This window comes from Equus caballus, chromosome 12 (assembly GCF_041296265.1).
Source record: "Equus caballus isolate H_3958 breed thoroughbred chromosome 12, TB-T2T, whole genome shotgun sequence".
Lineage (NCBI taxonomy): Eukaryota > Metazoa > Chordata > Mammalia > Perissodactyla > Equidae > Equus > Equus caballus.
This window is the reverse complement of record NC_091695.1, coordinates 12,967,648-12,984,722: the sequence shown is the minus strand read 5'-3', so window position 1 is coordinate 12,984,722 and position 17,075 is coordinate 12,967,648. Positions and strand designations below refer to the sequence as shown.

The following is a 17,075-nucleotide window of genomic DNA, read 5'->3' as shown; positions in this document are numbered from 1 at the left end:
CTCCGTCACTTCTGCCACCAACTCTTTGCACAGTGCCTGACATATGGGAAAACCTCAACAAAGATTCAAAACACACAACAAATCTAGACAAGAGACTCATTGTTGCAGAGAACTTCAACTGTCCATCAAAATCCATCCTCCACTTCTTGGGGCACGGGGCTGCATGCCGTGGTCCAGCCTCCATAGTGGCCGATGACCACTTCTTTGCCGAGGGAAGAGAAAAGGAACTGACTGGTGCTGCTCTGGACCCGGCTGATAACATCCTCCTGCGTGAATTTCCTTCTGTTCTTTCCAATCATGCTGATGGATGCAGATGAGGATCATGTCCTAGGGAGGGAGAAGGCACACGATGGAAGAACGATGTGTTCCTGAAGGCCATGTGAAAGATTGTGGTCCCTCCATTCTGAACACCCACCATGCACTGGTATCTGGGAAAATAGATAGTGCTATGCTCCTGTAATTTGGGCTGAGTTTCGATAACTCATCACATGCCAGCAAAAGTCTCAGTCACAGGACTCACTTTAGTCGTGATCCACCTAGCACAATCCAAATGATGGAAGTCTATTTGGCTCTAAGGACAGAGCCAGTCAGTGGTGGGATGGATCTTCATTCCACACCTGTGCCACGAGCACGCAAGAGTGCTGCTGCTGAAAAGACCCGACAAGCTCGTGCCCCCAGATAAAGATCTGGAAGGGAAGCTGGCCAAAACCACGAAATGAAAACCACAGGAATGAAAGGAGCAGATGCCACCAGGAAAACAAGCCCATGCTGCTATGGAGCGCCAAGTCCAGAAGGAGAGGGGCCTGGAAGGGCTGCCACGAGGTGACGTTCATATTTGCAGCAGCATGACAAGGAGCCAGCCCTGCCTCAATCCAGGGCTCCGTAGCCTGTAGGAACGCCCAGCAGTGCAGACTCTTGGAGGCACAAGTGAGGTTGGCCAGAGAGGAGGTTAGAGAGCAGGGCAGCGTGGCTAGAAGGAGCTTGGCTGGAGAGTCAGGGAGGGAGGAGAGCGGAGGGCAAGGCCAGGGCCAGGGGCAGGGCAACAGCGTTAGGCAGCTATTGTTATTGCTGTGTGACAACCTTTCCCCATCTTTACGGGCTCAACCAACGAACGTTGATTATGTCACAGTGGCACTGGACCAGGACTCCAGCAGCACTCAGCTGGGAGCCTCTGCCAGATGCTCTCAGGGAGTCAGGCTGTGCTCTGAACTGAGGCAGGATCTGCTTCCCTCCCCCTCTGAGCGCACTCTGGGTCCTAGAGGGACCCCTTGCAACTGGAGGCCTGCGTGCCCCTCTGTCGGTGGGTCTCCTTCAGGGCCAGGCCTCAGCAGCCTCTCTAGAGCACAACCCAGAACCCACAGGCCTGTTCCCCAGAGTGAGGGATCAGAGAGAGAGAGAGAAACAGCTGAGAGTGAGCAGGAGGAGAGCCCTGGACTGTTTGGGACCCAGTCTCAGAACTGGCTTCGCATCACTCTGCCCTGTTCCACTGAGTAGAAGGGAATCACGAACTTCAGGCCACACTCAAGGGGAGTGGATTCCAGCAGCATGTGTAGACCGAGCAGAGGGGATCACAGGAGGCCATTGAGGGAGAAGGAGAAGACCTCACAGGCTCAATGCCCTGGGCAGAATCACAGTCTAGTTCAAGGTGGAGCCAGGTGTAAACCCAGCTCGGCATCCTCAATGATGGGGCCCTGGCTGCTCCCAGGCTTCTTCAGGGTGCTGTGAAAATGCGGTGCTGCTCTAACTGCAGTCAGACATGGAGAGGGCAGGGGGCTGAGACTGAGAAGTCGGCAGCCTGGTCGTGCATTTGGCAAGTTTCTGCCTGAGGATGAGCCCAGGGCAGGCGAACATTTGAGTGTTCCCCATCCATGTCATGCCTAGGGTGGAGGGAGCAGGGGCCACCTTTGCTGAGCTCATGCTTATGCACTTCTGAACTCAATCCCACACTGGAGAATTGGGAAACTGAGGCCCATAAACAGGTAAACACTGGCCCACGGCACATGACAGACAAGAGTCCAAGCAGAAGGAAGTATTCTGATATTCTAGGGCAAGACTGGAACCCTTCCAATAGGCTTTGCAGTGGACAACAGAAACCGTCAGTTCTTGGGAAGCTCTTGCCCATCCCTTCCTCTGTGGAAGCTGTTTCCTCCTGGGCATCCAGGGCTTGAGCCGTGACACACACGTACACACAGAGACTTTAGATGGAAGGACGGACTATGGGGTGGGCTCAGAAGAGAAGCAGACACAGGGGAGGAGAGGAGAGGAAGAAAAAAGTGGTTAGAGGTATTCCCTACATGGGACACCGCTCCTCCAATTTCACAGGTATTTTCCCACTCGGGCCTGAGGGCATCTCCAAGGAGTATGGGCTAGGATAATCCCCCCCATACAAACTGGAGGCAGAATGGCCCCAAGAGGCACCATGGCTTCTCCAGGATGAGGAACAGGGAAGAAGGAGCACTTGTGTCTGCGTCTGTCTCAAAGCTGGGACCCTGGCTGCACCCAGACCTTCTCGGAGGCCTGTGGAGACAGGTGGTTTGGGGATCCTGGGGACACATATGATACTGCATGGAAAAGTGGGCGAGCAGTGCCCTGCCCAGAGAACTGCTTGCATGGGTGGTATGAGGGGAAGTGGCTCAGATCACCGTGGTCTCCAGGCAATGATGTAACCTCTTTCACAACAATGCCCACAGTGCAGGGGCCTCCTGTAAACAGGCACCCAGATCCTCACACTCAGCTCACTTGGCTGGAGACAGCTGCTACGGAAAGAAGTTTTCCTGCTGTATCCTGCCTTACCACGTCTATGGTCCCCAGAAGACCTGGAGCCATAACCTTTTTACTCGTTTTAAAGGGTGGCTCATCTCTCATACGCCACACCTATGGCCGTTTGCCAGGAGGTCATCAAAGGTAACACGAGGGGGCCTACATCGGGCTATCCAGCTCAGGCCACCTCTGTGAGCCCCCACTGAACGGCCCCCACCCTCTCCCTTCCGTGGGGGGGATCCTCACTTGGCGGGAACTGCTGGGTGTACAGCTGATCACCTGGTGCTGCTGCCATCCTCACATCCCAGGACAGGGCTGGCACCATGGAAAGGGGATTCCCAAGTTACCTCTTAACTGGGCCAAGTTTCCTTCAATTCTTTTTCTGATGGGAGTCACCTTCGTTTATAGCATTATGTAGTTTCAGGGGTTCATCATTATATTGCGATTTCTGTGTAGATGACATCGTGTTCACCACATAACGACTAATGACAATCCATCACCACACACATGTGCCTAATCACCCCTGTCACCCTCCTCCCTCCCCACTTCCTCTCTGGAACCCCCAATCCAAAGCCTATCTCCTGTGATTGTTTGCTGCCGTCATCCCTGATTTATGAGAGTAGTCACAAGGCTATTGGACTTTCTCCCCCTGAATTATTTCACTTAGCATAATACCCTCCACGCCCATCCATGCTGTCACAGAAGGCCAGATCTCCTCCTTTCGGATGACTGAGTAGTATTGCATGGTGTATATATGCCACATTTTCCTCATGGGTAACTAGGTTGCTTCCAAGTCTTGGCTATTGTCAAATATGCTGCAAGTTACACAGGCATGCTGACATCTTTACCCATTCGTGTTTTCACATTCTTGAACACATACCCTGTGGTGGAATAGCTGGGTCATACGGTAGTTCCATTCTTAATTTTCAGAGGAATCTCCATCCTGTTTTTCGTACTGGCTGCATGGGTATACACTCCAACCAGCAGTGTAGGCAGGGTCCCTGGTCTCCACATCCTCTGCAACACATGTTTTGTCCTGTCTTGTTCATTAGAGCCATTCTGATGACTGTGACATGAGATCTTGTGGTAGTTTTGATTTCAACTTCCCTAAGAAGTGGTGAGATTGAACATCTTTTCATGCACCTGTTGGCCATCTGTCTATGTGGGTCTGGAGTGGAGAGAGTCACCGAGGTGTGAGTGCCCCCGAAGTCAGTCAGCCAGTGCTCTGAGGCTTCCTGCCTGGCTGCCGGGCACTGTCTTTACAGGTTGTTCCTCAGGAGGTCGGAAAGGACAAGACACATCAGTTCTTCCTCTCCCTGACTATACAGGAAGGGATGATGCGGCACCCGGCCGACACAAGCCAGCGCTGGTCCTGGGTGAGTGCAGGTGCTCAGCACACCCAGAACCCAGGGCCCCAGGACACCAAAGACAACCCTAGGTCCTATAAGGCCCTGGTACCAGTCCTGCTCCAGAAGGAATCTGTCTCCCCATCTCTGACCCCAACCTGCCCGCACTGCCCAGCTCCTGTCTTGGCCACATTCAAAGTCACTGTCACCATAACTCTACGAATCCCAGAAAAGAGACTTTTCTCCCATTTCACCTCATGTTTGGTCAAGGGGATCGTTTCATTTTTCTACACATTTTCCTCTTTCACCCCATCCCCAAGTGTCCATGATGACCTCACAATCCTTCCACACTTTCTCCATGTCTCACACAGCCTCATGATGGACAAGGATGCTTTTCCCCAAAAGGATGTGTGGCTCTTGGGACATATGTGTTGCTCTGTCTTTTGCCCTCCTGAGGAACACGTGCCCATGGCCCCTCCAGGTCAGGGGCCGGGGCCTCACTGAGCTGCACGACATTTTGGATGGCAGACCGTGGACGAGACTGATTCAGCCCTTCACTGCTGTGGGACCTCATGTTGTCTTTTCATCAGTGCTGCACTGAACGTCCTACCTGTCCTCCTGTCCCAATCCATCCCACCGCAGGGAAAGCCCCCGTCTTCTCCTCTCTGCAATGGGCTCTTCTGTCAGAAACCCCAGGGCTGAGGCTCTTAACACACACAGGTGCTGTCAATTCTCCGCTAACACCTTGATCTGCTACTGGTACTGATACTAACACGTTCGTTCATTCCCCTGTCCGATTCTACCCACAAGACCAGAAGTGTTTCCTACTCTGGACACTCCTGTCCCACCTCTTGCTAGAAGTCACTGGGAGCTTGAGGCATTGCTCTGATGGCCAGCCCCAAACCTCCTGGTACCCAGGATGCTGTCTCTGATGCTGAGCCTCTCCTCTGTGCCACCCCAGGCTCTCGACACATCCACAGTGGACAAGAGATCGTTTCCCTGGCTGTGGACGGTTCACAACACTCCACTCGAGCGTCTGGTGGCTCACCTTGTGCCCGCCTTCCTGCTGTGCGACACCACTTTTATCCACAGCTTCCTGTTGACATACACAGATGTGGCCACCACACAAGAGGTGCTAGATGAGTTCTTTAATAGGTGAGTACCCTGCCCTCCCCAGGACTCTGCGGCTCCAGCTACCTGCATGCTGGGAGTCTTGGGGAGGTCCGCGTACCTCTCTGAGCCTCAGTTTGCTCCTCTGAATAATGGGGAGAACAGAGGAACAACCACCAAGGACTATTGTAGGGACTCAATGAGCTCCTGCCTGGATGGCCCTTTGGAGAAGCTGAGCCCTATGAAAGGTCAGCTGGATCGGCCCTCCAGGGCTCCGTGCTAGGTAGGAGTCAGACAGTCACAAAAGACTCCTCAGGCAGCTGCCATCCAGTACAGTCAATGTGATGCCCTCCTGTCTCCTCTAGTTACAGATTCATCCTCTTTTGTAGAGTGGACGACGCGCCCACCCGCCTATGGAAAAAGTGAGTGGGCACTGGATCAAGTGGGAGGGCCTCCCCTCTCCACACTGTGAGGGGAGTGTGGGGCCTGTGATCGGGTTGCTGGCAGCACCCGCCATCCCAACATCTTGTGATTCCTTCGGGCTGGCAGAGTTCTGATGGCTTCTCAAAGAAGAGAAGACAGCAGTCCAGGAGAGCTCTGGAGGGGGCTGTGGGTGCTGTGGGAGCCCAGGGGGGAGTGGAGGATGCTCCTACAGCACCCAGATGCATCCAATCCCCATCCCAGTCCCGCCTCCACTCCTCATCCTGGGACACAGAACAGGAGGTGTCTGAGCATCCTGCTCACTCATATCATAGAACCTCCACGGTGGGGGCTCCGCTGCGTCCCAGCGAGCCCACTCCATGCTCAGGGGCCAAATGACACCCTCCGTGTCAGCCCCTAGCAGGAGGGGAAGGTCACCCACATGGGTCACCTAGTGAATCAGGCAGCACAGAGGCACAGGAGCTAAAGGCTGAGGTGTTTGGAGGGCAGTAGGAAGCATGGGCGGGAGACAAAGGCCATTGTTCCCTCATCGGCCAGATATTCACTGCACCCTACTGTGAACCAATGTGTGCAAGAACAGAGCAGATGGCCCCATGCCCTTCCCTCCTGGACTGGCATCCCAGTGGGATGTGCCAGGAGACACTCAAGGACTGTGTCAGGCTTCCCTGAGGAAAAGGATGGGCGATCACACCAGGGACCCAGTGCTCTCACTTCCCAAGGTGTTATCCCAGCCTCTCCTTGGAGACGCAACCTGTTCTGCCAAACTGGCCAGGTCGCACGCACGCGGAAAGTGGGACTGGCCCCTGGCTGGGCAGGAGCAGGAGGCACTGGAGCCCAGGCCCCCACGGAGGTACCCTGGGAGGGCAGTGTGGAAGGAGAGGCCAGTTCTCTGACTCCGCTGCCCACCTGTCTCTCCTCAGGGCCTTGGCCTTCATTCTTAGCATGTGGATGGAATCCTATCCCCAGGACTTTTTCCAGCCCCCAGACTTTCCGAGCTTGAGAAGGGTATTGGCCTTCCTTGCGTTCAGCATGCCAGGCTCGCAGGTGGAGCATCAAGCTCGCCTTCTGCTTTCACAGTTGCTGCACCCTGAGCCCAGCGAGGCAGAGAGTCAGGGTGAGCAGGACACGGGCTGTGTGACACGGGCGTGTGTGGAGGCAATGTGGCCGGGCCACTCAGCACAGAGCCTTCAGAGGCTGGGGTTAGGCTGGGAGCAATGAGCTGGCTCCCATCACAATTCCCACGGACTCCAGATACGGGAGACCTTCTGGAGGGTGGTTCGTGTACTGAGTCTCCCTGATTGGTGAGCCGTTTCCCTTCCGTGGGAGGAACATGGAAAGACAGTCACGTTTGGTTTCCCTGTGTGTGTTTGTCTGTGTGTGTGTGTGTCTGTGTCTGTGTGTGTATGTGTGTGTGTGGCATGGTTACTTTGGGGTATCTTTTTTTTTTCACCATTCACCCATGTTAAATCTTGATTGCAGTGACAGTAATTTATAACCTTACATAAATATCAAGTGTACAGCCTTATATATTTCGATTTCTGTGTAGATTACAGCAGGTCCCCCATCCAAAGACTAATTACAATCCGTCACCACACACATGTGCCTTGTCATGTGGATGTGGTTTTCTCTTCTTGGATCTGCAGCACCAGCTCCTGAGAAAGGTCCCAACCCAGATGAACATCGCCCCCCTTCTCCAACTCTAGTGCCCACCACACCTCAGAGCCACAGATCGACGTCCAGCGCCGCAGCAGCCTCGAGTCTCAGCCTGGATTGCACTTCAAGCAATGGAAAGACCATTCACGTCCTCCCAGCAACGAGCCTCAGCCCCTGCACCGTGGTCCCACCACTGATTTCCGCCCCTTCCCCTTTACCGCCAGTTCATTAAAGTTCTGTTTTGTCTTGCACATGCTTAATGCTTGCCTTTAATTTTTCTTGTGATGTTCACTTCAACAGGATGTCATTCCTGGATCCTTTCCAAATGTCCATTTCCCTGGCCAGGAGGACGCTCACAGTGTTGCCCGACCGTCATCCTGACCTCATTCAAGAACACTGTCTTGGAATGGAAGGCCTCTCCCTGTTCTCCTCTCAGTCCTCCTCCCTCCCACTCCGTCCCTGGGGCCCGCTGAGCTTTCTGACTCTATGGACTTACCTCTGATGGGCTGTTCAGCTGAGCGGATGCATCCAAGATGTGGCCTTTTGTGTGTGGCTAAGTAATATCTGAGGAGTATGATTAATCACTTTTTAAATTCAAGAAAACAGTTTTTATTAGGGAGAAAAATTCCTGCTCCATCAAAGCTTATGTATGAAAAATGAAGCCCCCCATGTTGACTATTGTCTTTATCTGGGGCTAGGCACCACATTTAAAGGGTGACACGAGAGCTGGAAACCAAGAGGGGAATGTGTGAGGCCGGGAGACACCTTACACATCGTTTCCCTTCCTGGATGGGCCACGGATCAGGTTATGCAATGAGCAAATTACAAAATATGATTATCGCATATTACACGCTTAGATTGATTACAAATATCTTAAGGAATAAAATACCTTATCTACGTTTTTCAGAATTTGGATTGACAATTGTTTTTCATTTAGTAAAATAATGTTTTAATGTGAGTAAGGAAAGAGGGTCCACTCCTCCGACTGGGAAATAAGTGCCCACAACAAGTGCCATCCATCTTTTCACTCTTCGCTCTACAGGGCAATGATCTTTGAGGACCCATGTGCCTGCACGTATATAGGTGTGTGTGTTAAGCAGTGTGAGTGGGTTTGGTGGGCAGGAGCCCAGGGCTTTCCTATCCTTGGAGCTGATGTCCCACAGAGGAACAGGGACACTCAGTCCTGTCCCCTTGTGCGTTCTCAGTGGCCACACATCACCTTCTACCAAGCAGCCCCGGCTTTGAAGGACTGCACCAGCTCCAATTGTTCACTCCATAATTGTACTGGAATGTACATCTGTTTTTGTAGAACAGAGCCCTAGAAGCAGATGTTCTGCCAACAACTGATACACCCATTTGGTGGGTTGGCTGCCATTTCCGATGTCTAGGCTTGCTTAACAAAATGAGAAACAAAAACCACATGATCACCTCAATAGATGCAGAGAAAGTATTCAACAAGATCCAACATCCATTTATGATAAAAACACTCAATAAAATAGATATAGAAGGAAAGTACCTCAACATAATAAAGGCCATATATGACAAACCAACAGCCAACATCATACTCAATGGACAAAAACTGAAACCCATCCCTCTCAGAACAGAAACAAGACAACGGTGCCCACTTTCACCACTCTTATTAAACATAGTAGTGGAGGTTTTGGCCAGAGCAATTCGGCAGGAAAAAGAAATAAAAGGAATCCAAATAGGCAATGAAAAATTAAAACTCTCACTGTTTGCAGATGACATGATCTTATATATAGAAAACCCCAAAGAATCCATAGAAAAACTATTAGAAACAATCAACAACTACAGCAAAGTTGCAGGGTATAAAATCAACATACATAAATCAGTATCATTTCTGTATGCTAACAATGAACTAACAGAAAAAGATCTCAAGAACTCAATCCCATTCATGATCGCAACAAACAGAATAAAATACCTTGGGAGAAATTTAACCAAAGAAGTGAAAGATCTATACAAGGAAAACTACAAGACCTTCTTGAAAGAAATCGACGACAACATAAAGAGATAGAAAGACATTCCATGCACATGGATTGGAAGAATAAACATAGTTAAAATGTCCGTACTACCTAAAGCAATCTACAGATTCAATGCTATCCCAATCAGAATTCCAATGTCATTCTTTACAGAAATTGAACAAAGAATGCTAAAATTCATATGGGGAAACAAAAGACCCAGAATTGCTAAAGCAATCCTGAGAAAGAAGAACAAAGCTGGAGGCATCACAATCCCTGACTTCAAAACATACTACAAAGCTACAGTAATCAAAACAGCATGGTACTGGTACAAAAACAGATGCACAGAACAACGGAACAGAATTGAAAACCAAGAGATAAAACCACACATCTATGGACAGCTAATCTTTGACAAAGGAGCTGAGGGCCTACAATGGAGGAAAGAAAGTCTCTTCAGCAAATGGTGCTGGGAAAACTGGACAGCCACATGTAAAATAATGAAAATCAACCATTCTTTTTCACCATTTACTAAAATAAACTCAAAATGGAGCAAAGACCTAAAGATTAGGCCTGAAACAATAAGTCTTCTAGAAGAGAATATCGGCAGTACACTCTTTGACATCAGCTTCAAAAGAATCTTTTTGGACACCACAACCCCTCACATGAGGGAAACAATAGAAAGAATAAACAAATGGGACTTCGTCAGACTAAAGAGCTTCTTCAAGGCAAGGGAAAACAGGATTGAAACAAAAAAACAGCCCACTAATTGGGAAAAAATATTCACAAGTTATTTATCCGACAAAGGGTTAATCTCCATAATATACAAAGAACTCACACAACTCAATAATAAAAAATCTAACAACCCAATTACAAAATGGGCAGGGGGCATGAACAGATATTTCTCCAAAGAAGATATACGGATGGCCAATAGACACATGAAAAGATGCTCATCATCACTAATCATCAGGGAAATGCAAATCAAAACTACGCTAAGATATCACCTTACACCTGTTAGAATGGCAAAAATATCCAAAACCAAGAGTGACAAATGTTGAAGAGGCTGTGGAGAAAAGGGAACCCTCATACACTGTTCGTGGGAATGCAAACTGGTACAGCCACTATGGAAAACAGTATGGAGATTCCTCAAAAAGTTAAGAATAGAAATACCTTATGACCCAGCCATCCCACTACTGGGTATCTACCCTAAGAACCTGAAATCAGCAATTCCAAAAGTTCCATGCACCCCTATCTTCATCACAGCATTATTCACAATAGCCAAGTCATGGAACCATCCTAAGTGCCCAGCAACTGATGATTGGATAAAGAAGATGTGGAAGATATATACAATGGAATACTACTCAGCCAAAAAAAGGACAAAATCGTCCTATTCACAACAAAATGGATAGACCTTGAGGGTATTATGTTGAGTGAAATAAGCCAGACAGAGAAAGATGAACTCTGTATGACTCCCCTCATAGGTGGTAGCTAACATATAGACAAAGAGAATTGATCGGTGGTTGCCAGGGGAAAGGGGGGTGGGGGGAGGGCAATAGGGGTGAAGTGGTGTACCTACAACATGACTAATAATGATGTACAACTGTAATTTCACAAGGATGTTAACTTTCATAACCTTAATGAAAAAAAAACAAAAAATGTGGCAACAATGAACAGAAACAACTGATTGAGCTAACAATCAGAGATAGAGAGGGAAATCAGGGAGGACAGCTCACAGAAGAAGTGATTGATTATATTGAAACCCTGAAAAGACAGTTTAATAGCAGAACATGTGAGTAGCAAAGAACGTGCTGCTCCCCATGCACATGCTACAACTAGTAGCATGGCACAGAGTTGCTGTGACACAGCAACTGTGTAGAGCAGAGGGTTGCAATAGGCCACAAAGCGGTCATTGGGCATCACAGCAAATAGAATTGATTTAGTCACTACAAATGTGCAAAAGAAAAAGGATTGCACCATACATCTTGAAAATGGAATACTTTTGTCTTCTGCAAGTAGCTTCAGAGCATTGTGGGAACAATGATAGAAGAAAAGTAGAAATCCACATAGAGGTGGCTGAGAAAAAAGTACACGGGGGTGTGTAGTTAGTGTTAATTTTGATGATCACAATCATTCCAAGATTCCCTATCACACTGAAGCTGTAAATGGCCAGAAATACCAAGAAGAGGAGAATTTGCAGTGCCGGGTAGTCTGAGAAGCCAAAGAGAGTAAGTATGACCCCATCAGTTATATTTATCTCTGCCAGAAACATGTTTTCTGATGGTAAGATCTGAAAGTCAGTCTTGGAAATAATACATTATGGAAAGCAATTGACACATGAAGCATACTTCACTCTCCCCTGTGTATAGCATAAGGTGAAACAAAATAGATCTGTGTTATAATCCTGTTAGGTGTTATGTATCCAAGATAGGAATATCTAATGTTTCAGAAAAGAATTACTAGTTAATTTTACTTCCTCAAAACTTATAAAACTTAATTCTGTTCATGTTCTGAAATATGACTTTAAAGACTTACAAATGGAATAATATGAACTCAGGAAAATTAGGTGGTAACATGTAATCAAATCCTCATGTAAGACATTCTTATCTCACTGATTTTGTGCATTGCACAAAGAAAGGCCTAGAAAAATGAAAAGAAAATGTTTTTTATGTCCTACAATTACTAATGACAGGCAAAGCATCTAAAACAACTTCTATAGTTGGAATGAATTTTTATAAAAAGATGTGCATATATTGTGATATAAAGAAAGAATTGTCTGTATACTTAATCATATCCATATTTTAAATATCAGTTTAGCACTTTAATGGCCATTCCTATTTTGACTACATAAGTCAAATATCAAAGTAAATAATTACTTATGTTTTTCAACGAAGAATTTCTATTGAACTGCCTTTTTCTACAGGTAAGCACACAGAAGCCTGAATAAGTCATGACTTCTTCAGTGACAGATAGATATCAGATGATCGACCTACAGGTAGAACTCAGATTCTTAAATTCACAGCCATTTACCCATCACTCTATTCCAGGCTCTGACGTACATGATAAATTGAGATATTCACATTTTTATTTTGTAAAGACCACATTTTCACAATTTTTTGCTAATTCTTTTGACCATTTTAAAGACAATCTTCATACTATAAAACTGTGAAAACCAGTCCAATGAATGTGTTGAGGGCCACAGAGCTGTTCTGAAGATCAACGTCAAGATGAAATGTAGAGAATGGGAATTAGAGAAACATCCTTGTTCAGGAATAAGTATGATAAGTACCCTTAAACATTGAGAAAGACTCTTCCCTTTTCCAGACCCTTCTTTCCTCTCTCTGTAAGATTCTAAGAATACTCGTTCTGTCTCCCATTACCTGCCAAGATGAGTGTTAAGGTGTCTCCACACTCTAAAGACATTTATGATAAAGGAATTCTTAATACAGAGAGAATGGTGGGATTTATCAAATTGGTTACGAGGTAAAACCGCCAGTTAAATTTTAATCTCATATAGATAACGAATTTTTGCTATAAGTATGGACAGACTCATACTAAAAAGTCATTCATTGTTTATCTGAAGTTCAAGCTAAATTTAGCAGTCTGTATGTTTGTTTGCTAGATCTGGCAATCCTATATCCAGAACAACTCAGAATGTTATGGTCAGGAACACATCCCAGTTCTTCTGGAACTTTCCTCTTTTTGATACTGTAAATCAAGCATGCAAGGAATCCCTTCAACTATAATTCTTTATAATGAAGATTTTTCTCAGACTATCATTTCTGGTAAGGTCATCTCTGTTTCTGCAACTCTAGAACCAGACGGTTCCAGATATTCCATCACTAAAGGTGAGAGGCCCCAGATAACACAGAATTCTCAATGGCCCTGTTTGTTCAGATATCCAAGGATTTATCAGAAGACAACGTTTTCATGTCAATGATCAATATTCTAAAATTATTTCTTAATTCCCTTTTTCAAGGTTTCTCAGCTAAGCACTATTGACATTTTTCCCTGGACTATTTTTTTATGATGGGGAGCTACCCTCTGCATTGCGCCATGTATAGCAGCATTTCTGGCTTCTATCCACTAGATGACAGTATCACCCTAATCCCCAGTCCCTCCGTTGTGACAATCAAAAATGTTTCCAGACATTCTCAAATGTCCCCTCGGGAACCGAGGAGGATACATAATTGCCTGTAGTTGAGAACTACTGCTTTATTTTCTTGACTCTGGTAAATTTTCACATTTCTTCTGTTTGAATTCAACTTAAAACTAATATGCAAATTAAATATCATGGTTCCTTATCGGCCAAATGATGTTATTTTATGGATTAAACAATTTGCTTTATTTTTGAATCTGTGAAGTGTGGTATTTAAAACCTTCTTCCTTATCCTTTCTTCCCTTTTTTTCTCTTTTTTCCCTTGTGAGCCAGTATTCTTTTTTCACCGTCTAAAATCTTATTTAGAGTAAGTCCTGTTTATTATAGTTCTCCAGAAGGTTCATTTTATTTCTTTCAATTCTATTTTATTTAAATACCTCTTATTCTCCCATGCACAGCATTTCCAAAAAAATCACAAAAGCTCACGGACATATAACTGAAAACCTTCAGGGCCCTTCTATTCCCCCACTTTCAGGAAACAGTTATTCCAGACACTGCTATGGAGGAGCTCAGCTAAGCCAGGTTCCCCAGACAAGGCTCTGTAAACAGAGGTACTTCCTGTTCCAGATACTTAATGTTTACAGTTGGCTGAAAAGTTTCTCCAAATGATTTTTCCTACGAGGAACTGACTGAATCTAAGGCATCTTCTACATACCTCACATGAAAAAAGAATGTCCGTATTTTCTCTGAGCTACAAACCACCTGCTGGTGGAAAAGGCAGGCCCTCTCCTGCCTCTGGAGAGCTAGTCTATGGGAGTTGCTGACTCTTATATCTCCTTCCACTCCCTGTCCCACCAGGACTGTAGAGAAAATTACTTGCCTTATTCTCCAGAGGACTTAAGCAATTAAAATTAACGGTTATTTTCTGATGTATTTCTGGTTTCCTGGAAAACCTGAAGAAAAACAACTTAAGCTTAAGAATCATTTTATATAAAAGTTCATTGAAAGTTTAAATGTCTTCTCTTCCTGTTGCATGATAATTCGCATAGTCTCCCCAAATTTTTGTATAACAAATCATAGCAGAAGTTGTCTTTTTTATTTACTTGACAAATATTTTTCTCTTTTTTAGTACATTGTTTATTTTCTTCAATTTTTCTAGCTTTTTGAGGTATAATTGACAAATAAAAATTATATGTATTTAAGGAGTACAACCTGATGTTCTGGTATACATATACATTGTGAAATAATCACCACAATCAAGCTAATTAACATATCCTTTACTTCAAATTACTATTTTCTTCCTTTTTTGGTGAGAAGACCTGGATTCTATCCTCTTAGCAAGTTTCAAGTATACAGTAAAATATTGTTAATCACCGTGCTATCCATTAGATCTTCAGAATTTTTTCAGCTTGCATAACTGAAACTTTGTACCCCTTGACCAATATGTCTCCATTTCTCCCTCCTTAGCTGCTGACAACCACCATTCTACTTTCTGCTTCTACAAGTTTGTTTTAGATTGCACATACAAGTGAGATCTTGCACATACAAGTGAGTATTTGTCTTTTGAGAAATATTTCTTAAGTATCTACCGTGTCCCTGGTCTATATAAGGCTTAACTGCTCCCAGTTACACTAAGTACACTGAAGGAGTGGGACCTGCTCAGGTCCCTCAATTATAATAAGAATAATTGTTATGATCCTGCTAATGGTATTAGGAGCAGAGGATCACCTCATATATATTGCTGATAGGACTAGAAATGGGAATTTGGTTTCTCACTGTCCCAAGACATAGCTACATCTGGCTAGAACCAGCAGATTAGGGTTTCTAAAGTTATTGCAAACATCCTGGATACCGGATAAACAAATGTATTGTGTACTGTTCACAGTATGATAACATCTTTTCTTCTAATTTGTCATAAAGTTTTTATCCAGAAATCTGCAGTCCTTTAAAATACCACATTGCTGCAAAATTCTTTATCTGCCTTCTCTATCATTGGCATTTCTCTAGATCCTAGTTTTATCATTTCACACTTGTACTGTTCAATAGTCTCCAAGTTGGTCTTTAAGCCTATAGATTCACTCTCTTATATCTGTCTGCCACACTGCCACTAAAACAACTCTTTTCAAAGGAAGTCAACTTACATTTAGATATTTGTTTGAATATGCATAAAATATCTGTGGAGTATGTATTAGGCATTTTTCACATGGTAGAGAGAAAAGAAGTGGACCATGGAAATATATCACTTATTCTAAAAATAGATACATTAAATAAGCATAAACGAAATTAAAATAAGTAACTGAAAGTTATAATGAGCAAATCGTTCCCTGGATTGTAAATTTGAGTGACTCATAGTCACTTATAGGTGCATATCCAAGTTCCTAAAATTTCTTCCCAGATTTTCTCTACTAGACTTATCCTTGTCCACTTTCTGTACAAATTTGTCTGCATATGTAATTATATCTATCTATCTACCTCTATCTTTGTCTATCATCTATCTATCTGTATGCTGTTTTACATATCTGCATGTTTGTACAATGTCTCATTCATCTAGATATCCTTAACTTACCACTTATCTCATTCATCAACAAAACACTGCTGAGTCATAAAACTTTCCAAAAACTGTTTCTAACTTCTCTAGACAAAAGTCATTATTCTTTGAAAGTCATAATTTCTGTGAATAATCCTTTAATTATTCGTTGTACTACCAATTGGATGTAGTTATGGGTTTATATATTTACACGGGTTTCTCTCCAGCTACAGTGTGGGTTCCTGGATGTCATGAACAATCTCTCTTTCATTTGTGTATCCTCCTCACATATTTCTATGTCTACTCATGAATAAATGCATACATATATAAGTATTATTGAAGCAGATCACTTAGCTTTGTTTTCTTTACCTGAAATATTTGGATTAACTCTGATGCTCTTCCCATCAGGAGTAAGAATGTGCTCACTGTTCAAGTCTATGTATTAATTGCTGCAGCCAAACCTAGATCTCAATTTTATCTTCTAGTCTTCCGATCCTTCTTCTATACCACACTGACCTTTGGCCTTGTAGTGTAAGGATCAAATGGTCATGCACGGGAAAGCCTTGCTTTAGTTATGAAAATTAAATTTAAAATGTGTGATGCCATATGTACTCAATTGTTCATTTTGTTTTGTTTTCCCTGACAGAATTCTAGAGAAGACCTCTAGCATTTGAATCCCTACTACATTTCATCTGCTTCTTAAGACATATTTTCACCCACTATAACATCTCTGAGTTTGGATGTATCTTACAATTAATGGTAAGAAATCATTGTCTCATAGTTGAACAAGTAAAGATTATTTCCTGGGTGTACATTTAGTGATGGTGAATCTTATAATACTTGAACTATGAAATGGTAATGGACATAGAGATGAAGAGTGCATGGTGAGAAACATTTCATAGGTAGCATTTCTGAGAAACTTGGGAACAGTGTCCTCATCTATCCACTTGGGATAATCCTGCCAAATTTGAAAACAAAATGAGACTTATTCCTGTCGAAGTCTTATCTTTCAAAATAAAGTCTGGGGATGAGACTGAGGAGACAGAGTCTAGTGGATTTGCCTAAAATGACAGATAGTGACATAAGTAAAACCAGCAGTAGAATAACTTGTAGTGTTTTTGTTGTTATTTGTCTGTTTGCTTGTTTGTTTTGCATATGCCTCAGCT

The 17,075-nt window shown here is 44.6% G+C and overlaps 1 protein-coding gene across 1 annotated transcript; it reads left to right on the top strand.

Moving 5' to 3' along the window:
* The first annotated feature begins 349 nt into the window (after positions 1–349).
* On the top strand, positions 350–7,570 carry LOC102150741 (ral guanine nucleotide dissociation stimulator-like). Its single transcript, XM_014728558.3, has 7 exons — positions 350–456; positions 2,691–2,904; positions 4,026–4,136; positions 5,068–5,261; positions 5,582–5,638; positions 6,578–6,771; positions 7,301–7,570. The coding sequence occupies exons 1-7, from the start codon at positions 350–352 to the stop codon at positions 7,540–7,542; spliced, it is 1,119 nt and encodes a 372-aa protein (XP_014584044.3). The 3' UTR covers positions 7,543–7,570.
* The last annotated feature ends 9,505 nt before the right edge of the window (positions 7,571–17,075 follow it).

Excerpts from the sequence above, each read along its gene's own strand:
- LOC102150741 (XM_014728558.3), top strand. The coding sequence starts at position 350 with ATGGAAGAACGATGTGTTCCTGAAGGCCATGTGAAAGATTGTGGTCCC. Across the intron at positions 5,262-5,581 it reads CTAGATGAGTTCTTTAATAG|TTACAGATTCATCCTCTTTT; the intron begins GTGAGTACCCTG and ends TGTCTCCTCTAG. Across the intron at positions 5,639-6,577 it reads CCCACCCGCCTATGGAAAAA|GGCCTTGGCCTTCATTCTTA; the intron begins GTGAGTGGGCAC and ends GTCTCTCCTCAG.